This window comes from Acanthochromis polyacanthus, chromosome 9 (genome assembly GCF_021347895.1).
Source record: "Acanthochromis polyacanthus isolate Apoly-LR-REF ecotype Palm Island chromosome 9, KAUST_Apoly_ChrSc, whole genome shotgun sequence".
NCBI lineage: Eukaryota > Metazoa > Chordata > Actinopteri > Pomacentridae > Acanthochromis > Acanthochromis polyacanthus.
The window spans coordinates 25,178,184-25,203,373 of record NC_067121.1 but is presented as its reverse complement, the minus strand read 5'-3'; the positions used below and the strand labels follow the sequence as shown (position 1 = coordinate 25,203,373).

The following is a 25,190-nucleotide window of genomic DNA, read 5'->3' as shown; positions in this document are numbered from 1 at the left end:
GATAGCCACGACGCTGCACAGCTAGTGGGGTAGAACGTCTGGAGAAACTGGATCCATCATACTCTGTAACTTCAGTGCAAACGTAGGCTTGGAGCAACCAGGGGGAAAAAAAATCTAATTACATAGAGAATTTGTCAGACAGTCAAAGCAGAAGCTATACAGCTTATAAGAGCGAAATAAATTGGACTTCTTTGTTCAGAGGGTGAAACAAAACATCAAAGAGGGAGAAGGAAACCTGTGTTCAAAAGGAAAACAAGGCACAGACAATACAATGTGTATTCCTAAGGTTGTGAACCAAATAGCAATTTTAATTCATTTTTAAAGAGGAATTATTGGGTTATTTGATTTTAGAGCATCAGAGGTCTTCTGCGACTGAGAGTGTACATTGACCCATGGATGTGCTCAGGATTGGAGTGTGTTCACAGATGTAAAGTTTCAGGCAGATCGGAACATGCACAGGCTAGTTATAGAGCATTTCCTTCTATCCACCAGGTAGCGCTATGACTATGGCTGTATATGTACATGTGAATATCATCAGGACAGGACTCTGATCATACATGTAAAGTTTAAAAAAAGAGCCTTTATTTGTCACGTTGAGATAAAATGGAATAAAATGTTCCCTCTCCAGACTTTACAGTAGAGCCTGGAAGTTGCCTGATCTCAGACCAGCTCTGTGTCCCAGGAGGGCCATACATTCAACATGCCTGTTTGCCTGAAGTGGGAAAACAAAATATACGTAAATATAAGTAAACGGAGTGCGAGATCTCCCTGGTCGTTAGAGTGCTTTGAATTTCATTATGCAACAAGCTGTCCGGCCGTTATAAACGCCCATGAAAAAGAAGTGATCACTGGATGTGATAAAGATGAAATGTAAGAGTTTACGCCACCATGAATCTGATTGTAACGTCCACACTATTAGAAAGGCCGATAAGAGCATTTAGGACTATTTGCTTGGTGTCATAAAGGGAAGCAGGCTGTTTGATTAATACGAGCAGCTGGCCGGCTCCAGGTTCAGCACATTCTGATGTTGCATATAACTTACAGAGGTGGTAATGGGCCAGTTTATATACTAAAATGTGATCTGTCACACATGTGAGATAAGCAGAATTATGACTAACACATTCTGCATTTCCCCAAGAGTGATGACACAAAAAACAAAAAAAATCTTTGCAAATTTGAGTTTCAAAATGGTTCTCCAAATACAATAGCTAAAAAAAGATATAATTTTCATTTTTGCACCTCAAAATATTATATGTATATTGCTAAACTTTCATAAATACTTCTATAAATAGCTATATTTTATGATATAGAAATTTCAGGCAAATAAGGGGTGGTTGAGCAGAAAGTTTTTAAAATTCTTATAGTTTAAGATGACATAAGCGTATTCTTGGGCTGTCAAACATACTATCCAACATTTTCTGTTCTATCACAAACAAAAAGTTTGCAGTGAGATAAAGGGATGCTTCATCTTCTTCAGAGTGACTGTGAAAACTGTATTTCTTGCAAAAGATGCTAAATTTATCATCCATCGTTCTCAAGTGTCTAAAATAGAGTCTGTCAGGCCTGTTTAGGTTTGAGTGACAGTCGCTTCACATTTGCTGCCAAATTACAAGATGCAAACACAAGCTGCTCGGAGCCTCATGCTGCCACTTTGTCAATCAAGCCAGTCGCACAGTTTTGGTGTGAAACTGTGAGATATTTAGTTGTAATGGCAAAGTGTTCACAGTCCATGTGAAAACTCACCGTGGTACATAAAGAACCCAAGTTGTTTTTATTCAGGTATCAACTATTTATATAATATTACAGAATCATTCCAAGAAAACATTTAGACGGAGGTTCTGCCATGTTTGTATTACATTCTTGTAGTGCGGACTCACTTACGTGGTTGCTCACTTAAAGTACTTGGACTCTCTGTTGCATTTTCTAAGAGACCATGGAGGGAACACACTGCAAAACCCTAAATGAAATAGCCCTATCATAAATTCTTTCCCTGTGAGTTAGCTCATGATCAGACTGTTCACAACCGTAGCAGCGCACCAAGGACGGGGAAGTCGAACACAAGGAGAGAGAGCAGAGACAGAGGAGGGGATCTTAGAAGTTTAGAACACTTGCATTAAGTTCCTTTCTTCTCGCTAATGCATCGTGAATCAGTTTTCATGATGGCAGAGCTGCACCACTGGAATCACAACTGGACCATCCAACTGAGGCTGCTGCCACTGAGGTAATATCCTAAATGATGATGTGCCTTTTACATTTCCCTCCACTTCCTCTGTGCCTGTCTACTATCCCTCTGTGTTACTCCTGTTTTATTTTCTGTCTCTTTGTTGCCCTCCCTCTACGCTTTCATCGAAGATGCCTCGACAGACACTAAACACCCGTCCACACAAATGCGCCACCAACTGCTCCGCCTGCGTCTCCCATATGTTCCTGTGATTCCTCAAACCCACAGGACTTTCGTAATGCAGCTCTGTGTTCTGTTCTGCTCCTGTGTCCTCCTCCCTGTTGCAGCTTGTACTGTAGAGTCGAGCGAACAAGACATGGGTTGAGTTGAGATCTTCGGAGAACAGATTTCTTTGGTGTATTCATTGTCTTCAGCATCTATACTAAAAAAATGAAACCTCAACAAAATTTTGCAGTATATTGGGGAAAAATCCTGATTGCGTCCTTTGCTGACTAAAAAGGAGACAAAGCCACCAGTGACATTCCTTCAGATTGCTCTATTGTTCCATCTTGACAAACACTGTGCAGAATATTGTGCAGCTTAGTCTTGACGGGTCGGTAATCCTATCAGAAGTGCTTGTCAAATGTTCAAATGGCTTCAGAAACTGCCTGCTCGCACACATTCCGATGTCAGAATTGTAGGGACTGTACAATTTTGTTGCTTTCTAAACCAGCTATTTGAATTCACGCTCACTTCCCCCAGCTGTGCCGAGGAACATCTCTCTCAGGGCTTCCTTTTTTCATATTTCTCATTTTTATTTATTTTTTGCCCCACTACTTCTGTCATTCCCTTGTTTACGAGAAGAAACTGTAGCATTGTGAGTGGCTCCCAGTACAGACTGTCTGAAAAATCCCCACATGGAAATGATTGCTGCAGCTCCACAATCTCTGTGAGTGCGACTATTCAGGACAGCAATAAACACTTTTGCCTTCTGAAAAGGTTAAAGAATGCTGTGATTTAACTATGTCAGTCATATGCACCTGCTTCATGCTGCTTTGAAAGCCTATTATCCACTTGCTCCTCCCCTCAGACGACATTAAAAAGTTCAATCAAAGAAGGAGCCTTGATCCACACTCTACATTTGCTATGTCATACCATGGTTATCATGCCCAGTGCAATTAAGAGAAAACCATTATGTTTATGCTTGATTGAACACCACAAAATCTTGCACATGCTTCGTAAATTCATACAAGACGAATCCAAATGAGCACAAACCTACAAGTCTTTTGTACGCAATAGTTTTGAATTACAAAGAGTGATAATGGCTACAATTAAATCAGTATGCAACACTTGTTGAGTAGAAAATCACAGCATTAGTCAAGTTCAATTATGCAAAATTTCTTATGGCTATGTTTCTTAGCATGAGTCTTGTGGTCGTTGTCAGGGAGAAACTCCGTTTAGAGCTCTCACGTAACATAAGAAGATCTTCACCAAACCAGAAAAACACACGGAGACCAGTAGTTTACTTGCAAGGGGTAGTGCCAGCTACAAAGGGCTGTCCCAATACATGGTTTATTTATACAGAAACAGGTGGGTACATAGCTGACAAGATAAAGAAATAGCTCAAATTACACAAGTGTGTGTGTGTGTGTGTGTGTGTGTGTGGTGTGTGTGTGTGTGTGGTGTGTGTGTGTGGTGTGTGTGTGTGTGTGTGTGGTGTGTGTGTGTGTGTGTGTGTATGAGGAGCTGAGAGAGAGAGAGATGTGGGAGCAAGGAAAGCAAAAAGTGTGTGTGTATTTTATGAAAATTATCATATAAAAACACTATGTACAGTCAGTTAATGCCCTAGGGCTTGATTATGATAAATGTATTTCCAAGTTCAACTCTAACAGTCGTGTAAATTATCTCTCCTGTTAATTAACAGCAACTAACTAAAAGTGGAAGTCGTGTGCAAGACGTTTGATCATTACAGTGATCTTTAATATGCTAATTTTTAAAAGTCATACCTACCAAAAGACCACAACTTGTGGAGATTCACGGTGTTTCATCAGTGTTCTTGCCAGTGGTGCTTCCTTTAACTTCTTGTATTTGTCTTGAACAAGAACATTTGCCAAATCCAATATTAAAGGTTTCTTGTACTTGTAATTGCAATTTCAGCCGTGCAGTGGAGGAATTCATGGGCTGGTGCAAGTTGTGATTCTTGGACATTAATGCATCTAAAACGAAAGAGAGGCTAACTGGCTTTAGCAAGAATCCAATAGCCATCTCTCATGATGTAAACAAAGATCAGGCTGTTGAGGTTGGGCAGCACAATAAAAATCTCTGCACTTTAATCAACACTAAGCTGGCCTCCGGGCCTTTTCTGTGTGTAGAAAAAACCATCAGCACATGGACTTTTATTGTAAGCTTTGGGTTTTAATGTTGACAATACCTTAGTGAAAGTGTTTTATTTCTGCTTTACTGAATCAGTCCTGGTATTCTTTTTATTCAGCTTGTATACACACGTGGACAAAATTGTTGGTACCCCTCAGTTAAAGAAGGAAAAACCCACAATTCTCACTGAAATCACTTGAAACTCACAAAAGTAACAATAAATAAAAATTTATTGAAAATTAAATAATCAAAATCAGCCATCACTTTTGAATTGTTGATTAACATAATTATTTAAAAAAAACAAACTAATGAAATAGGGCTGGACAAAAATGATGGTACCCATAACTTAATATTTTGTTGCACAACCTTTTGAGGCAATCACTGCAATTAAACGATTTCTGTATTTGTCAATGAGCGTTCTGCAGCTGTCAACAGGTATTTTGGCCCACTCCTCATGAGCAAACAGCTCCAGTTGTCTCAGGTTTGATGGGTGTCTTCTCCAAATGGCATGTTTCAGCTCCTTCCACATATGTTCAATGGGATTCAGATCTGGGCTCATAGAAGGCCACTTTAGAATAGTCCAACGCTTTTCTCTCAGCCATTCTTGGGTGTTTTTGGCTGTGTGTTTTGGATCGTTGTCCTGTTGGAAGACTCATGACCTGCGACTGAGACCAAGCTTTCTGACACTAGGCAGCACATTTCTCTCCAGAATGCCTTGATAGTCTTCAGATTTCATCGTACCTTGCACACTTTCAAGACACCCTGTGCCAGATGCAGCAAAGCAGCCCCAAAACATTACTGAGCCTCCTCCATGTTTCACCGTAGGGACAGTGTTCTGTTCTTCGTATGCTTGGTTTTTGAGTCTATGAACATAGAGTTGATGTGCCTTACCAAAAAGCTCCAGTTTGGTCTCATCTGTCCAAAGGACATTCTCCCAGAAGCTTTGTGGCTTGTCAACATGCATTCTTGCAAATTCCAGTCTGGCTTTTTTATGAGTTTTTTTCAGCAGTGGTGTCCTCCTTGGTCGTCTCCCATGAAGTCCACTTTGGCTCAAACGACGACGAATGGTGCGATCTGACACTGATGTACCTTGGCCTTGGAGTTCACCTTTAATTTCTTTGGAGGTTGCTCTGGGCTCTTTGGATACAATTCGAACGATCCGTCTCTTCAATTTGTCATCAATTTTCCTCTTGCGGCCACGTCCAGGGAGGTTGGCTACTGTCCCGTGGGTCTTGAACTTCTGAATAATATGAGCCACTGTTGTCACAGGAACTTCAAGCTGTTTAGAGATGGTCTTATAGCCTTTACCTTTAAGATGTTTGTCTATAATTTTTTTTCGGATGTCCTGGGACAATTCTCTCCTTCGCTTTCTGTTGTCCATGTTCAGTGTGGTACACACCTTTTCACCAAACAGCAGGGTGACTACTTGTCTCCCTTTAAATAGGCAGACTGACTGATTATGAGTTTGGAAACACCTGTGATGTCAATTAAATGACACACCTGAGTTAATCATGTCACTCTGGTCAAATAGTTTTCAATCTTTTATAGAGGTACCATCATTTTTGTCCAGGCCTGTTTCATTAGTTTGTTTTTTTAAAATAATTATGTTAATCAACAATTCAAAAGTAATGGCTGTTTTTGATTATTTAATTTTCAATAAATTTTTATTTATTGTTACTTTTGTGAGTTTCAAGTGATTTCAGTGAGAATTGTGGGTTTTTCCTTCTTTAACTGAGGGGTACCAACAATTTTGTCCACGTGTGTATATCACTTGCCCTCACAAATAGAAGCAGATTGCAGGTTGTATGTAAAAAAAAAAGACTGTGGGCATGACCTCAAAGGATCTCTCTCATTTGTACAATGCTAGGACTTTGAAAAGTCAATCTGATCCCAGCCACCTTCCGTCTAAAGAATTCAAGTTGCTCCTGTCTGTCTGGCTGCAGATACAATCTGCCAACATGCAGTACAAATAGACCTTAAATTAAATGTGATGTTTATTTTGTGTTTGTTGTATTTTATAGCGTTTGTCTGATGCTTATGTGATTACTCCTGGCTGTGTAATGACTTGCCCCCTGTGGCTAATTGAGATATCCTCGATTCTTTGTGATTTAGTCATGAGAATTAGTTTGGCATAATAAACTGGCAGATGTTTGTTCTTCCAAATAGTTCCTCATGGGCTGCGTTGTTTAATCTTATAATACCTGCTAGTAGGAAATCAGTTTTACGACTTTTTCCATTTACCACTAAATAGTCTTCCTGTTCTGCTGTTCTTGTTTACTGTGTTTTGCTCTGTTTTGTTTACACCATATATTACATATCTCAGTGATGCATCTCCTGGCTTCTGTTTTATATTCTCTGGTTGCAATTAAATTGTGCTTCCTGCTCAATGGAATTTTCACAGACAATATGGATAGAGTTGGTAAAAAAAAAACAAAAAAAAACTGTGAAAGTTCCAGTTTCAACTTTAACTCTCTTCATTGTTTCTTCAGACATTGACAGTCCAACAAACCTTGTGGCCACTGAAGTAACAGAGGACACTGCTACAGTGTCCTGGGATCCAGTTCAGGCTCAGATAGAGGGCTACATGCTGAGCTACACCTCTGCTGAAGGGTCCAGCGCAGACATCCCTGTAGGACGTGACCGCACCTCATACCGGCTGGTTGGCTTGAGGCCCGGAGTTCTCCACACTGTCTACATCTGGGCCTACAGACGAGACAAAGTCAGCAGGAAGAGTTCAACCGAAGCTGAAACAGGTAAACTTTGAATCAGCTTCTAACAGAAATGATAGATTTGTTTGTCTGTTAATCGTTTAAGAGTTTCAGAGAAGACCTTTGCATTCCTGTAAATGGTGGACACTAAGTTTAAACTCTCAGCTGACGTCCACAAAGGTAAGACACAAACCACTAACCCGTCCTTTTCAACATGATGGTGAACCTTCTCTGAGCAAACAAATGTTCAAGTGTTTTCATCCTCTGTACACTTTGTTACCAGCCGCACACTGACCTGTGATTTTCAGGAAAGTGTTCAAAAGCAGAGCATTTCTTTTCTTTGTTAGAACTTTACAGCCTGTGGACAACGGAAAAATGTTTTCAGTGTCTGAGTGTTTTCTTTAGCTCCTTTGTGTGAGATGCTTTCAACTCAAGTAGACCCCATGTACAATGCACCAATCATTTCCTTTTGATCTTTTGTCTGCTGGATTTCTGCACAATTTTCTTGTCTTTTTGTGGTGGCAACAAGTGAAAAGCATCAGTGGAGACATTTTACACTTAGCACACTAACCCCACTTATCCTATCTGCCAAGAGGGAAAAACGGGAACTCTCACTGAAGAAAGGCTATTTACCATAATTAGGCTGGGCACCTTATTTAAAGGCGGTTCAGTTTAGCCTGCGGCAGAATGTCCATAAGACGTTTGAGAAAAGACAATTTTGCTTCGTCAACAAAGCCAGCTATTTTGTTTCTCCAGCCTCCTATGTTCTCCTGTCTCTTAACCTGACTGCTGTGCAGGTTAACAGCTGCTGCTGTCTGCTTGCATTTATGTTACGGAAGAAAGTCAGCGGAAGAACGGTTTTGAGTACTGACTGGCATTTATCCAAAAACCTATAAAAATTCAGTAGAGCAGCAGGATCAGAAACTTTACGGAATTTACATACTCTGCAGTAAGGGAGCAGATATTTCTCAAAGTACTACTACATTGTAAAATAAATTAAGATTTTTAACCATTTTTTAAACTACTGGTTTTACATATTTTCCCTGTTTTGTTCAATTATAGATACCACCTAAAAATGTATGAAGACATAATTAAATAGTTTTACTGTATAGATTTTACTAATATTTGCATTTTTTCCTCATTATTTAATATTTTTTAACCCAGCTTTAACATTTTTTCTGGCCCCTTTGCTGCCAGATTTCCATCATTTTTATGTGATTTTTTTTGACAGTGTGCATCTGTTAGATACAACGGTGTAAATGTTTGGTATGGTCAGAAATGCAATATCAGAGTATAGGCATAAACTCCAACAACACAGTCCACGTTTACTGTGATTAATCATTTGAATTTTTTTGTTGAATGTAGAATTATCACAGCTATATTTCTACATGGCTGTTGTTGTGGTGTGTGTGAGTATGTGTGTGAGTGTGTGTGCATGTGTGAGTCGAAGCAGAAATATCTTTCCATTGCTTAAAGCCGTTGCTTTGAATTGCCATGCTCGATAAATATACCACATCCCACATTTGCATCTAAAATTTAAAATCCTGCCTCAGATTTATGAATTTTCCGGGTTCCTTTTGATTAAAGTTGCAGACATGTTCACTCCAATAGTTTCACTCATACCTGAAACAGCAGGAAGCAAATATCTCAAGTTCAACTATGACTCAAAGCAATATGGGAGAGGGAGCTTTTACAAATAGTTTTTTTAATGAGAAAAGGCGAACACTACAAGGCGTTCCTGCACATTGATTTACCTTTTAATGCACTCAAGTACATTTCAGGACAGCTTAGCCAATAGAATTAAAGATTTTAGCTTTTTTTTTTACTCCATAGTCACATTTTGACTTCAACTTAGTGGCCTTTTTGTGGTGACGGTACATTAATGACCAGCCATACATCCATCCATCATCTCTACCTGCCAAAGAGGCAGACAACTCACTATTTAAAATCAACAGTCCCTTCTGAGGAGAACATCCAGAGAAAACCTATGCAGTGCTGTAAAAACATGCAAACTCCACAAAAAAGGCCCCAGGTGATCATCAAGTTCAAACCCTGAACCTTCATGCTGTGAGGTAACAGTGCTAAACACTGCACACTGGGCCACCCTGATGAGTCCTACAGCACAGAGATCACCAGACCAGCCTGCAGCAAGTACACAGCTAAAGTGCAGATACTGTGTTTTTTAGGTCCATTTTGTCGTAAATGCAAATTAAAATGCTGCCATCATAGAAATTATACCTTTCATTGGATTAATAATTTTTATATAGAGAAAGTGATCTCAGAAAGTCAGACACAGGCTACAACTCTACTTTGACCAAATGCATAATTACTGCAATTTGCCCATTTATTGCAGTATAGTTGTCCATAGATGGAAACCTGCCACATCCACTGCCAGTCTGGAAGTCTGAATACGATCTGTTCTAATGGCATGAGTTAGTGAAACAGACTGTGATATCAAAACCAGTGTTACTATAAGACGTAACATGAGTGACTGATATTTTTCTTTTAAAATTACATCATTCTTTCATATTCTGCTCTGAGCAAAAAAATGAATGAAAAGGAATGCTGTTGTATAGTTTGCATGTTTCCTGATTAACATAGTTCATAGAACCACTTATTTCATATTAGTCTGATGTCAAACTTGGATTCAGGACAAAATTTGGCTTTATAGTTTCATGTAATCTTTTTAGGAAATGTTGAAATAATTAAAAAAAAAACTGAAATTACCAACATTTACTTTTTACATTAAAGCACAAAGAAATTGTATCTACGTTTGACATCTTCTCTAGTGTTTCCAACCTCTGAATGCAAATGTATCTACACACTGCTGATTCTCTGTCAGGGGTGTGTAGTTTCTGTCATGTTTGCATCAGATGTAGTGATGTCTTGTAGTTGTGTCTACTAACTATAACTCCCCATGCAGAGCTGGATGCTCCTACTAATTTCTTGGCCCAGGATGAGACAGAGTCCAGCCTCGTGGTGTACTGGGATCGCCCTCAGGCAGAAATTGATGGTTACATCCTGACCTATAGCTCCACCGTGGGCTCAAGTCAGGAAATCGTAGTTGGGTCTGACAGCACTTCATACATGCTGACTGGCCTGAGGCCTGGGGTTCTCTACACTGTCTACATCTTGGCCTTCAAGGGAAGCAAAGCCAGCGTGAAGATCTCGACTCAAGCGGAGACAGGTCTTATATCTACAACTTTTGTTCAATCAAAAGACTTTGATGTTTGAATAACTAATGTTAAATCTGAAGAAAACCCCTCTTCCTGGGTTCAACATGATAATATCATTGTATGTTTCTCTATAAAATATAATGATATACAGATTGGTGGCAGATTAAAGTTTAAATATATATATATATAAGTATAAAAAAGTACTCTATGCATAAAATATTCTGCAATTCTCTGTTAGTCTGCTGGACAAATGAACAAAATATTCATTCATTTGGTCTTAAAGAGCCCTGTCCAAAATGTCCTTTTGGTTTACAGTTGAGTTGAAGTTCACATTTTTCAGGCTTTTCCTTTAATTTGTCACTCATCTGTTCATTGTATTTTGCATCACTGTAGTTTGTGTATTAATATCCCCTACTAACATCTTTCTGTAGAAATGGATGCTCCTGCTAACCTCTTAGCCAAAGATGAAACGGAGTCCAGCTTCAGCGTCTCATGGGATCCAGTCCAGGCTGAAATTGATGGCTACATTCTAACCTACACCTCTTCTGACGGCTCTAGTGGGGAAATCCCAGTGGGGCCTGACAGAACCTCTTATTTGCTGACTGGTTTGAGGCCCGGGGTCCTCTACACTGTCTACATCTGGGCCGTGAAGGGAAGCAAAGAAACGAGGAAAATCTCAACACAAGCTGAGACAGGTGTCAAGCATACCTTTCTGTTAAGCCAAATTAGCTGCCTAGTACATCCATGTTAATGCCTGAGAGCTTCAAGTAGCCCATATTTACAGCTGTTTTGTCAAGACAACAAAACAACTCCCTTGTAAACCCTTAAAAAGAGAAATGTGTCTCGCATGGTAGACCGATCAGAATCTGCTTGTTTGTTTAAAGCAGATTTCCAATGTATTACTCCATCAGCTCATCCATCTGCTTGCCAGCATCTTCTTTGGGTCATGAAAAGTGCAGCAATGTGGACATCTTTTTCCTCAATAACTTACCCAAGCTCCTCCTGAGCAGGCCCATGCCAGCTAAGAGGTGTAATCCCTCCAGCATGTCCTGGGACAACCTGCAATCTCATTTCAGCCAATAATGTGTCCAGGGTACAGAGGCACTCAGGACTATTCTTTCCATGTGACCAAAACTCTCGTTCCATTTGCTATGCTGGTAGTGCAACCCCTCTATTCATACTGCCTCTTAGATCCATGAATCCTTTATTCTTTGACACAGACTCAGGTTAGCCAACATGCTGGGGAACTTCATTTCAGCCTCTTTAATTCAACAATGTCCTCATTTCATTTGCTCTTCGAAGTTCATGATTGCAGGTGAGGAAGGACTTGAAGATAGACTCAAGAAACTCAAAGCTTTGGCTCAGCTGTCTCTTCAGAAGCACCATCTGAGATAACGTCGGGATCGCTAACGCCAATTTCCTCTAACATTCAGTTTGTTCAACCACGCTCGTGTGTAAAATCTCAATTTACTTGGATCCTTGAGGCTGCTGCCACCTTATCTGAGCAGGATGAGACATTATTTGACAGAAGAGGATGATAGAAGGCCTGGAGGGACTCCTTCCCTTTACAGTGTTATTCACTGATCATGTACACCAGCGGTTCTTGGGTTGCCACAATCACAAGCACTCTTCATCTTCAAACCACAGCACCTTGCACCTTGGAAATGTTGCATAATAAAGCTGAGACCTGAAATTATTCCAGGCAGAGAAAGCAGGAATTTTCAGAAAGTTCAGAGGAATTCTTTGCGCAATAAATTCTCCTTACAGCATGCTGATGCAACAGCAGAATCTCCAACTGTGCAACAGCCAGAATTTATTAGTATGTCCACCCTGCAAACTCGGCAGGTGGTTCCTGAATATGATAAATACCTCAGTCGGTCAATAATTTTGGTTCCAAAACAAACACTGTGTCTAAGGTGAGGCCAAAAATATTTAGTCTATACATCTCAACCTCATGCAGCAACTCAGACTCAATCTGTCCCACATGTTTCACATTCAGGCACTTTTGCTACTAGTTAGGTCTACATCATCAAAGTCTGTCCGTGCCATTTGCCTGAAAAGAATTGCTCCTCCATTCAGTATTTCTGGCTGAGCTACTGGGTTTATGTAGCCAGCAGGCCTGGCTTCAGTGTGGGCTCAGATGCTGGTTTTGTCAGCTCTTGCTAGAACTATGTCTCTATACAGAACTGGATGTTCCTATATCCCTTTTGGCCAAAGAAAAACAGAAGCCATCTTCAAAATGTCATCAGACCACATATAGCCAGAAATCAATGGATATAATCACAAATCTAATGAAGACACAAGCATGGAGACTCTCTGGAGCCTGATACTGATACATACAGTGTCTAACTCAACTGCCAGACTGCTCCTATCCTTCACATCATGGACTTAGCTGTAAATGATAAACAAAGCATCCCGGTTGCAGCTAGTGATTTTAAAAACAGGCATTTTTATGGTGCAGTCTGTTTATGTAATCATCATTTTTCCTTATTTACTCACTGTCATGTTACTAGTACTTGTAGCAACATCAACCTAAGTTGTTTCATTTCCCATTTTGGTAAGAGAAGAAACAACAACTCTTGTGGTTTGCGTAAGTAGTTCTCATAGTTTGCATGAGTAGTATATTTAACCACTTCCACTAACATCTTTCTGTAGAAATGGATGCTCCTGCTAACCTCCTAGCCCGAGATGAGACAGAGTCCAGCTTCAGCGTGTCATGGGATCCAGTCCAGGCAGAAATTAATGGCTACATCCTAACCTATAGCTCTTCTGAGGGCTCCAGTGAGGAAATCCCAGTGGGTTCTGACAGAACCTCTTACATGCTGAGTAGCCTGAGGCCTGGAGTTCTCTACACTGTCTACGTCTGGGCCGTCAAGGGGAGCAAGGCGACCAGGAAGATCTCAACACAAGCTGAGACAGGTTAATACAATATGACCAGGCAGATTTTTTCTTTTGGTCATTTTAAAGATCTGCTATCTCTTGAAATGGCCATAAAAAGAAAAAATTGTGGCAAATTCTCATTTGAATATCTTAATGGATTTGGTAAAAACAGCTAGATGTTAATTAGAATGAATTTGCTCCAATTAAAGAAAACCTCTGACATTTATATGAGCTAACTATGAATCTATTAATACTAAAAATGAACCATTATTTTAAATACAGATGAGGTAAAATACAGGATTTTTAGGATTTCTTCTACCACCTTAAGCAATCATGGAAAATGGTAATGGAGTACCTATTTAGACAACTAACCAAGTGATTTGTTATTTTTTTTAACAAGGAGGGCAGCATCTGACTGCTACACACCACGAACCAACACACACAGTCATATACATACACGGGGGATGGCAGGTTAACAAGTTTGGTGTAATTAGGTCATCTGGCTAGCAACAAAGGGAAGGCATTCCTGATCAAACTGCCTCCTGAACATACCTAACTCAACAATATCTTTATTACTAGGCATCAAACGACTGTGTAGGGCCCCTAAATACCATAGCCGTGAGACTGCTTTAAAGATCTGTCATCTTAGCACAAAGCTGCCTTTCAGTGATGAGTCCCAGGTGGTGTTACATCCACCAGCTCAAACAGGTTAACTGCTCTATTAATGCTAGCAAAAAAATTCTTAGTCTGAGACCATTGATAAGAAGTTCCCATCTGTCAGGCTCTGCTGCATGTGGTCCTAGTTTGGGTGATACTGGTAGTACAGAAGCAGAGGAGGGTCACTTTCTTGGAGCTGATTTATGTGCAGATGCAGGAACGCCACTGGTTTTAGAGGAAGAGGATGAGAACTGCAGTATTTTCACTTCAAAAGAGTTGGTAAGGAATCTTATGATTCCGATTCATGCTGAAATTAGGCTGTGGATTCCTATGATGTGGATGTAGTGCATGTCTTAATAAGAGGAGTGCACACACTGGTATTCATAGGGATCAAAGGTTAAGTGAGAAAGTAAGAAAACACATCTGAATAATTTGGTATGAACAGGAGCTTTCATCTGTGCTTGCATCTTGTGTGAAGGAGTGTTTGATGAATGTAAAGCAACCTGGAAATTGAAATTGATTAGTGTCCTCCTTAAAACAGTCGATCCTGTCAAAAATGGTAGTAGCTATAGTGGGATTGATTTTTAAAAATATGATGCTTTTTGATGGTTTATGCATACTAAAGGACAATCTGTACTTTGATTTATGAAACCACAGTCTTCCTACAAAGTGAATATTTTTTTTTTTTTTTTTTTTTTTTTTGAGCTTGCAAACTACAGGGAAGCACCAAAACTCAGGTTCTGACCAGGTCATTGGGTTTGCCTCATAACTCGGAGTGGAGTAAGACACAGCAGCACATGGTGAAAGGTTTACAACAGGGGTGTCATTGTCTAATCCAGATGATCTGTAGAAAGCCTCTCGGGAGCTCTAAGTGAAAGCTGGATCTTTTTCAAAAGGCAGCAAGTGACCGAGTTTTGGAGTATAAACTTTTCTCGTCATAACTCATTAGAAACCGCCAGGGGCCGCAGGCCGACGTGGTGCTGGGTTCAAAAAGGAAAGTTATTGTGTCAAAAGATATCATCTGGGATTCATAAAAGCCCATGTTATTACATTTGTGACTTTACTGGACATAGTAACAAGCACCATTAATATGTCAAGTGAAACTCTCCCAAACCGAGTTTCACAGACCTTAAACAAGAGTTTCCTTCCACTAATGATATCAATGGTGCTAAAGAATCTGTCACCCTTCACACCGTTTTTAAAGCTGGTGTTTTTAGCTAAAGGGTGCTAAAAATGGGACTGTTAATATGAACAGATAATAGATTGTTTCTGATTATTTTCTACTTTATGGTGACATACATGTGCGCTTCCTCTAATTTCATGAGCCGTGGGAGGTTAAAGATGCCCCTGCTCCACTAGACGTCCTTGTGTCAGACAAATTATTTCAGCGTCTGTTTTAGGTCAAGCCTCGGAAGCATTTAAATCAGGGTGAGGATAACTGCTAGTTTATCTGCAAATGGTAACTGCGTGGGCAGATGGTTGTCATCACTGTTGCTGGGCTTCAGATGGAGGGCGGCTGAAACGCTGCGCTGTCAAACACATTAATCTTAGGCTCATCATTTGTGGCTCATTAAGGGAATAAAGAGCGATGAATGAGAATGGATTCTACTCCAGACTGAAACACACACACAAAGTATGAAAATATCAGAAAAAATATGAAAATAATGAAACCATCTTGCACCAAAACTGCTAAAAGGTATTTCTGAACAACTGTGGAAAAATAATCCTGATGTTTTTCTTGTATTTTCCTAAATTTAATGTGGACTCCAGTAAAAGCAGCACCAAAATTCTTTACTAGTCAAACTAAGAACTGATTTTACAAGGCATATTAATGAATGAATTAATGCTCCTGTACTGTAATCCACTGTGATTTGCGTTCATCCCCTCAGAGATTGATTCCCCTAAGGACCTGAAGGCTACAGATGTGACGCTGGACTCTGCTTCTTTGACTTGGATTCCTCCTCTGGCTGACATCGAGGGTTACATCCTGACATACAGAGATGAAGAGGGCAACATGGAGGTACTGAGCACACATTTTCTCACCCAAACGCACACACACCAAACCGCAAGCTATACATTTTCAAGTGTGGTACGTGCATGGAAAGAGTGATGTCCAGATATATCACGTTTTATACAACCGATAGATTAAATTACAAAGAATACACCCTGGAGTGGAAACGTGTGGGAGGATACTCTCTACTGGGTAAAAATAGAGCCTGTGGAAAAACTGTTCTCCTTGTCTAATCTTTAAATCGATTCGGATAACTCTTTACTGCCTGAAAGAAGACTGCGGCTAAAGGTGCAAGTTAAATTTAAGCTCTAGAGAACACTGACCTCTTGTGGCCACAAATGAAACGAAAGAATCTGATCTGTAGCTTTTTTTAAGACTAGAGAAGCCAGTTTTATGGATGTGTCAAGCTGAATTTTAATACAGCATCATTAACCATACAGTGAATTTGATGAAAGGCTTTTTTTTCATCCAGAAACCATGTATACATTATCTGAGAGTGTGACATGATATCATAGTGAGTGTTCAGCAGGATGATTTGTGTTGTGGTCAGACCTTTGAAATGCAGCTTGGATCCAGAGAGAGCAGCTTTGTTGCATCAAGCCTGGAGATGGGGAAGAGGTACATTGTGACCATCATTGCCTACAGGGGCAACAAGAGGAGCAAGGTGGTAGAAACCATCTTTACAACAGGTTTGTTCTGAACACTTCAGTTTTTAATGTTAGTTGGTCTGATATTTATCACATTATGTTCTGTTATTCTGAGTTCTAATATCAGCTCATGAGCAATAAATCAACATCAATAACATTACATCCCCTTCCCCAGTGGGTGTCCTGTACCCATTCCCCGTGGACTGTGTTCAGATCATGAAGAATGGCAACAAGAACAGTGGTGTCTATACCATCTATATTGCCAATGATCGCTCCAAACCAGCCGAGGTGTTCTGCGACATGGACACAGATGGAGGCGGCTGGCTGGTAGGAATTATTTATAAACTCAAGATGTTGAAAAGCTATATTTTGATTGAGATTTCAAAAAATTTAAATTAATATTTATTATATATTCAGAATTTAAACCAGTAAACGTTAAATAGTCACGGCAGCAATTTATACATGAAAACAAATAAACAAATGTCTAATTTCTCTCCAAAGTCTGAATCTTGATGATTTCTATATGCTGTATTGTAGTAGATTGATCTTTTTCTTTTCTCGTTTTTTTTCGGAGCTTGATTAAGCCATAGCCATAAAAGAAGAAAATATCTTTGTTTCTCCTGCTTCAATTTTGACTTAAAAAAACCTGTTTTTATGATAGCATGTGATAGTTATTACCAGTGTCATCTTCGTGGTGGACATAATACCCAACAACCCAAAGCAAACAGTTTGAAATGTTTGTGCAACATCTGTCCATAAAGACCCTGCGCTTGCACTTTTCAGGTGATTCAGCGTCGTAACATTGGCAAGCTGGACTTCATGAAACGCTGGAGGCAGTACATAGCCGGTTTTGGCAACCTTACAGAAGAGTTCTGGCTTGGTGAGCGCTCCGATGTTTTGTGGGGAGTTTCTGCAGACCTTGATACTTGCACACATGAACAGTAATGGAGCATCTCTTCTCTCCTTCCCATTCTCTGCCTGTCTGTTCCCTCAGGTCTGGATACGATATACGAGCTTACCAACACTCCTACTCAGTATGAGCTGAGGTTTGACTTGGGCCTGGGCTCAGAGAGGGCCTATGCTGTATATGACAACTTTAAGATTGCACCAGTTAAGCAGAAGTTCAAACTCACTATTGGCAAATACAGTGGGACAGCAGGTGAGTATTTTTCCCCGAAGGCTTTTAGAAACTGCATGCAATACAAATGAATGAAACTGTGAGGAGCATATGCACAGCTTTCCAGATTATATTTCTCTCTAACACCCCAAATACACTGAATTATACGTAGATAAGAAATAATGGCAAATAGAGCAATGAAACAGACAGAGGCATGAACAGAGGAGTTTCACGTTGTGGGCACCCCACCCATCATTCTGTGGGATGCAGGGAAAGCACATATAAACCAACAGCAGGTGGGATATTTGTTTGAGAAACTTATATACAGTCAGTAGCTGTATAGGGAATGTGGTGTCTGGAAATGGCAGGATTTAAGTGAGCTTTGAAGTCAGGCAGATACAGACACACAGCAAGTGGGACGCTGTGTCTATACCACAGTGTGTTGAAGCAACATATACCGCAATGCTGGATGACTCTCCATTTGGCATTTTATTAAATTTCTTCCTTAAGGGAACAAATGTGAGAAAAAGCAGTAAGCAGCAAAATCCGAAATATAGTGTGGATAGAGAAGAGCTGGACTGAATAAAGCCTGTTCTTTCAGGTTTCAAGATGTTTACTGTACAAACTGTGAAATCCTAATGTTGTTGATGATCCTCAGGTGATGCTATGACCTACCACCAAGGCAGGCCCTGGACTACTGTTGATTCAGATAATGACATCGCCCTGGGTAACTGTGCCTTGACTCACCGTGGCGCCTGGTGGTACAAAAACTGTCACCTGGCCAACCTCAACGGCAAATGGGGTGACGACAGGCACAGCATGGTGAGTGAGCAAGGAGGCAGTTCTGCAACACTAAACTGTAATTTTCTGTCATGAGGTGCTGTCCAGCCAGCTCGGAACATGTCAGCGTGGGTTTGAAAAGGGATTTCAGAAAAGAACAAAATGCGGCGGGGGGTGAAAAAAAAGCAGCTGTAGCCAGGGAGTAGCAGAGTAGTTTATCCACCGATCACAGCGTTTGATCCACAGCTTTTCCTGTCCACGTGTCCTTCAGCATGTGTTAGTGATGAATGAATGAGAGGCACCTTATAAAGCACTTTAGATTTAACTTCTGTATAAACATGCAGTATTTATCTACATCAGCATACATACAGAAAATGAAATGTAAAACTTAGTGTGGTACACTGTTGGTACTAACAATAATTCTGTGGTCAAGATGAGGGTCAACCTATAGAAATGAGCACTGGTCATGTTATTAACTCTGTTTTTCTGGTGTAATGTGCCCTTACACCAATAGGTGGCACTGACAGCATAGTGTGACAAGATATTTGCACCGCTCTGCCACAACATTAAAACCACTGACAGGTGATGTGAATGACACTGATCATCTTGTGACAATGTTCTGCTGGACAACATTGAGTCCTGGAATTCATGCAGATGTTGCTTTGACTTGTACCACTCAACTAAACATTGTTCCAGACCAGGCTCAACCCTACATGGCAAAAGCACTGCCCAACACTTGTGGCTTCCCCAAGCAGGACAATGTACTTTGCCGCTACTCAGGTTCTTGAGGTCTTTGCTTCCAGGCTCCCCAGATCCCAATTTGATCAAGCACTGGAACTTCATCCACCTTGTAACCCACAGAAACCAAAGTGTCTGCTGCTAACGTCTGGTTTTCAGACACCACAGGAAGTCACCACATCCCGTGAAGATGCCCTGAAAGGTCTGAGTTTCGTTAACAGAAAAAGGGACTAAAACAATATCATGCTGGTGGTTTTAATGTTGTGACTAATCAGTGTATGTTAATCTAAGTTAGAACAGTCAGTGGGTCTTGTGGATAAGACCCCAACATCATGCCTTCATTCCAACAGATTACTTTAGATACACTGTAGACTTGTCTCCTGAACAGTAAAGATCAAAAGTATACCTTTAAAGGATCCCAAAACTGTTTCATGCTGTGTTTGTGTTTCTGAACTCTTTCTGCCGAAGAAGACTGTCTGGAAAAACAGTGTTTTTTAATTCAACATTTATGGGAAACCATAGCAGTGAGGCTTAGCTACAATGTTTGGGAGAGTTTTACCTCTGCTAAGTCTCAAAAAGAAATTAAACAGCTATATACAGCCACCGCTCACAACAAACAGCGACTTCAGATGCTTTTATTCATAACACATAATACAATATTCAACAAACACAACTAAACATCATGATTAAAAAATGCACCACTGTTATTTGGGATCTTTTCTTAACATGCCTACAGAAAGGCAGCAACAACAAGCGCTCACTGGGAGGCTGGTCCCTGGTCAGCAATCAAAGACAACTTCACCTCAGCCCACTCCCGCTTGTTTTGTTTCGGATTGTCGAGGTGAAACAGAAATGGCCAGAATCCATCAGCAGTGATGAGAAAACACATTCCTCACACCAGCTATAAACCATAAGTGTTTTTTACCAGGCTGATGGGGTAACAACAACAGTTATTATGTCTAAGGGAGACTGATACTGAATGAAATGCCGGGGGATTTCTCTGCTCTTGTCGAGACTTCATCCATAATATTGCTGTTGCAGATGTCTCCCGCAACGTGTGTCGGCGAAATGCAACAACAGTCAAAACAAGTTTGTACTCACATGAAATGAAGCCAGAGGCTGGCGTTTATTACTGTTTGTCATTCTGCCTGTCTGCCGTGCCTCTTCGGGCCTCCATCTCTCTCTCTCTCCTCCTGTCTATCTCACAACTGCTCCATCTAAGCATACTTGATTTTTTCCTCTTCCCTCCATTTTTTTCAATCTGTCTCCTCTCAATCTGCTGTTTTTGCTGTCAGGGAGTGAACTGGGAGCCGTGGAAGGGCCACCTAACGTCCATCGACTTCACCGAGATGAAGATCCGACCCCTGGGAGCCTTGTCCAGCAGGAAGAGGCGATCGCTGATGGCCAGAGAGAAGAGCAGAAAAACAAACCTGCAGAAGAAATAAAAGAGCACCGAAAACCACGGCTCCATGAACCTGCCATCACACTAGATTTTGGTGATTCTGGACAGTTGTACATACATGCGGCTCTGACCACATTAGAATTCTTGCTGGTCTACTTGCCTCTTTGTGCCTTAATTCCAGGACAATACATACACTTTTTAGGAAGAGAGAAAAGCTCATATTCAGTAATAACTTATTATCTGTTTGCATTTCAATCAGAAATCCCTATATTTAGTGTGATTGTAGGAAAGTGGGACATAATAACTGCCTCTGAGTTGGTGTGAAGTGACGTGAAGCTGAACATCAATGAGTTTAGTCTATCAGTTATAATGTAAGTGTAATTCTAGAAACTCCTGTTTCACTGATTCTGGTAGAAGCCTCGATTATAAATCAGGAAACAGTAGATGGAAAACCAAGAACTTTTTCTCCAGTTACTGCATTCATTTAAACCTTTCTTTAACTTGAGGGCAGCAGCCCAGGTTACATGTATTATATTAGATTTTTTTCATGTCCTAGGAAGGAGTGTATAGTAGTCTTGTAAAAGTATAAATGTAAAACAAAAAAGCGTCAAACATGGTTCAACAAGTCCTCCAATTCATACGACCGCATCGGTGGTTTGAGGACAGGCTCCATGGTTTGTATGTTTTGTTAACGGATGAGGTGTAGACTGCCAGTTAGTGCCCTGAGTTTATTGATTATGAAGCTGGCTGGCTCCGTCACATTAAACTGCCAGTGTGGCTCTAACACTGTCACATCACATCAGTTCGTACGGGACAAGCCAGAGAATAAAAGCAGATGGCTGCCTGGCGTATCCATACCGCTCCTGCTTTACATTCATATGACAGGGACAGCTCATCTCAATCACTGTGATGTGCCCATATCAAATGTCAGTAAGAGTGAAGCTTGTTTGCCCCATCCTCAGGAGCTTAATGACCAAACTCTTGTTTTCAATCTGGAAAGCTGACAGAAGTTATTAATGCTGCCTTGACTTTGACTTTACTTAATTACTTTTTTTTTTTACACTTTTATTACAAACTTGGTTTATGTGTCAAGGACGGAGCACATCAATCAACCTCTCTGCTAATCTGCCAGGATTGATTTGTAGCCTCCTGCCACTCATGGATTTTACATTCTCCTCCCAAAAAAACCCCCTTCTCTTTAAGATTTCATGACCCATAAAGGTTTTAGTCTGGCTATAATTCTCAACTTAGATTTTCAAGGTCAGAAATGAGGACCGCTGTATTTAATATTTTCTGTATTGTCAAACCGACTTTATAGCTGCCTGTTCATATTCCTGTCTCCATTCACAGAATAAAAACAGTACAAGTTTTGTTATGTGAACACACTGTGATTTTTCTCATCTTTATAGTTTGAACAAAACAATTAACAAGCAAGTTTCCCGTTTTTTGTGGTTCACAGATTTTAATGAGATAGGTTGAAGAGTGGGAATCATACGACTGCAATGACAGCAGGTTAAGGTTTGTCACCACTCTTTTAGTGTTTTATTACACAGAGATCAGCAGATTTATTAAAGGCATTGTGGAGAAATATCTGTAGGATAAAACTGGGTTAGATGTCTCCCTCAACAACAATGTCTATTTTCTTTTTTTTTAAAAAAGTAATTCAAATCTACACAAATGCCGTTATTGTTGTTTTTTCTTCTACTGCTGGTTGGCTGTTATGTTCCTGCATTACATGATGCTGAACATCATGTAATGCAGGAACAACTTATCAGAAATCAAGGCGAGAGGATCAAACACAATTGATGTCCATGAAGATTTTTTTAAAATTCATATGACTCATAAACGGTAAAATAAATAAAAATACATAGATGTGTATTTTTACTGTCAAAATATTATATTAGCATATCTCAAAACTACTTCTTTTGATTTCCTCAGACCTGTCAACTAATTACAATGTTATTTAAAGATTAGCAAAACCACCATCACTGAAGGAAATACCTGAAATCTAGTGATTAAGAGGGGAATTATTACCTCTGATGGGTATCTTCCTCTGGTTTAGCCTACAAGATTTTATGAAGACAGTTGTTTTCTGAACTACGGAAGTCAAACTCATGGTGGTGCTACATGACAAAGTCAATATTGTTGGTATTATCCTCTTGAGACCATGAATATTTGCACTTGTTACGTCATTCCAGTAGTTGTTCAAATAAGACCCTCTGTAGCATTGCAACTGAACAGCACAAGATATCCACAGAGCAGCAGTAACTTTAGTTTAATGACCATCATTCCAGGGTCACCACAGTGCATCTTATTTGATGAAATCATCTTAACTCAGAGTCATTCAGTAGCCACTTGTGGTTTCTGTTTCCAGCAGCATCACAGTATTCATCAGCAGATGGAGTTTGAGTTTGTATTTTGACTTGACATTATTATGAAACTTGGATGGCATTTCTCAGTTAAGCTGCCCCTGCTTTAATTTTCTGACTTATGTAAAGCCAAACACTGCCAGGCTGATGATTACACGAACGCTGAAGCCATCCTCAGCTGATTCCTCTATTTAAAACCAAAGTGTTTGTACAGTACTGCACTTTCATCATACTGAGTTGAGCAACTGTACTTGCAGGAACTGATGACTGTTTGCCGTCTGGTCTCAACAGTTTCCCAATTCTCTATCTCATAATCTGTAGACGGCAACAGTCTGCTGTCTATCCGGTCAGGAACATTTTTGTATGGCTGCTAAAAGTGTATGGAAAGGATATAAAAAGCCCATCACACCATTTAAGCACTAAAAGATATAGATATAATCTATTCTTGCAATGCTGAAACACTTCAGGAATGTCATACCTTCCCCCAAAGGCTAGATGAAGGAGTGAAAAGATGATATTTTCAAGTGTTTATTCATCACAATCAAATAAGAGTTTGAGAAGGCTGCTGCTTAAAATTTTGCTGCAAATATGTCTAGCATAGCATTTCATTTCAACTTTGAAATGAAATGTCTCACAAAAGCTCACTGATGCGAGAGGCCTTTTCAGCCACAGTGTTTGCAAATTACTTTAAGGAGATTGGTTCCTGCCATTGCCTTCCGAGGCAAGTGGTTTCCTTAGTGCCAGGATAAATAGAAAGGGGAGAAAGAGCAGTTTGGCCTTTCTCTCCCTTCACTCTCTGTTTCTCTTTCGGTCTCTCTCCGCTATGCGAATATATATTTATATATATATTTATATATAGTACAGTATATGCTTGCTGACATAGACATTTGTCTGCTTGTGTCACTCGGGTTGAAACTTACACCTTGGGTTTAGGGTGATGCATTTTTTCCATGAGAGAACTCAGTAATGTGGTAACAAGGGAGTGTTTGTTTAAAGGGGTGGAGTGTGAGCAGTTCATGGAAAGAGAGAAAAACTGAGAAGAGAAGAGATATTTTAAATAAATTCCTGTTTTTCACTAGAACACATAACTTGAAGTACCATGACTCACACCAACGCCATGATGAAAATTTCCATACTTTATGTTACATTAACACAGTGAGTGTGCTCACATAAACACTGTTTCTCAGCTAATTATCCATGAACCACTAATGGCCAGTTAATCTTCACATCTTTAAGCTGTCTGTACCTCAACAGCTCTCTTCAGTTTCTCTCTGTTGATAAAATCCCCTAAAAAAATATCTCTGAGCATCAGATTTCTATATTTATAGATTGTTTTCCATGGAAAAAAATCCCTTCCTGCCTTAAATGTAACTCTACACTGTTGCTTCCTCAAGAATGTGCAGATCTATTAAAGGCATTATGGAGGATGTTTTTTTGTTTGTTTAATTTGTCTGATTCACATAAAATGATTATACTGACCTTTAGTGGACTTGTATGTATGGTCTCTAAAAGAATAAAAAAAAAAAAAAAAAAAACTGTGGACATGGCAGGACCTGAAAAACATCAGCCAATCAACGCGCTCGGACCGAGGCGTTTGGTTTGCTCCCTTTCCTGTCAATCAAAAATCTTCCGGCTCAGGCCTAGTTACGTAGATTACGTACGCCTTGGACTTACGTGTTTTGTGTATGTGTGGCTTTGGTATAGCTTCGTAGTTAGCTGGCGACTTGTTTTGCTCATCTTTTTTTACATAATGGCAGATAAAGATCCAGGGGGACCCAGCCGTAAAAGACAACTTCACGAGTGCTGCGCAAGTTTCTGGAGGGGGGCGTTTCTTCGTAAATGTTAAGAGGGGGGAGGTTAGAGGGGGGTGAGGGAGAGGTTGTATGTGCGCATGCGCATGCTACGTTCAAAGTCGTAGGAAATTAAATCTCCTCTAATGCCTTTAACTCTCTGCTTCTCTCTCTGGACTGCTCTCCTCTTGATGCAACTCAAGCACACCAGCTCACCTATGGCTCCACTTAAACACTGAAAAGCTACACTACAGTACACAGTGGTAAATTGTTGTACTGGAATAATTTAGTCACATATGTAGGAACTGGAAGCTGATTCTGAAGACAGGATTACTTCTTCAGGTGAGTTATATATAAAACCACCAAGTCTGAATCGTAGGT

General features: G+C 40.1%; 1 protein-coding gene across 1 annotated transcript in view; it reads left to right on the top strand.

Annotated features, from left to right (window-relative positions):
* The window catches only part of tnn (tenascin N), a 72,687-nt gene extending 50,654 nt beyond the window's left edge, over nt 1–22,033 (top strand). The window contains exons 10-19 of the mRNA XM_022208265.2: nt 10,166–10,429; nt 10,850–11,113; nt 13,074–13,337; nt 15,845–15,975; nt 16,517–16,655; nt 16,789–16,940; nt 17,397–17,493; nt 17,608–17,772; nt 18,389–18,552; nt 20,544–22,033. Of these exons, the coding sequence (XP_022063957.2) occupies nt 10,166–10,429; nt 10,850–11,113; nt 13,074–13,337; nt 15,845–15,975; nt 16,517–16,655; nt 16,789–16,940; nt 17,397–17,493; nt 17,608–17,772; nt 18,389–18,552; nt 20,544–20,693 (1,790 nt within the window). The 3' untranslated portion in view covers nt 20,694–22,033. The remainder of the gene's footprint in view (nt 1–10,165; nt 10,430–10,849; nt 11,114–13,073; nt 13,338–15,844; nt 15,976–16,516; nt 16,656–16,788; nt 16,941–17,396; nt 17,494–17,607; nt 17,773–18,388; nt 18,553–20,543) is intronic.
* Nucleotides 22,034–25,190: the final 3,157 nt, after the last annotated feature.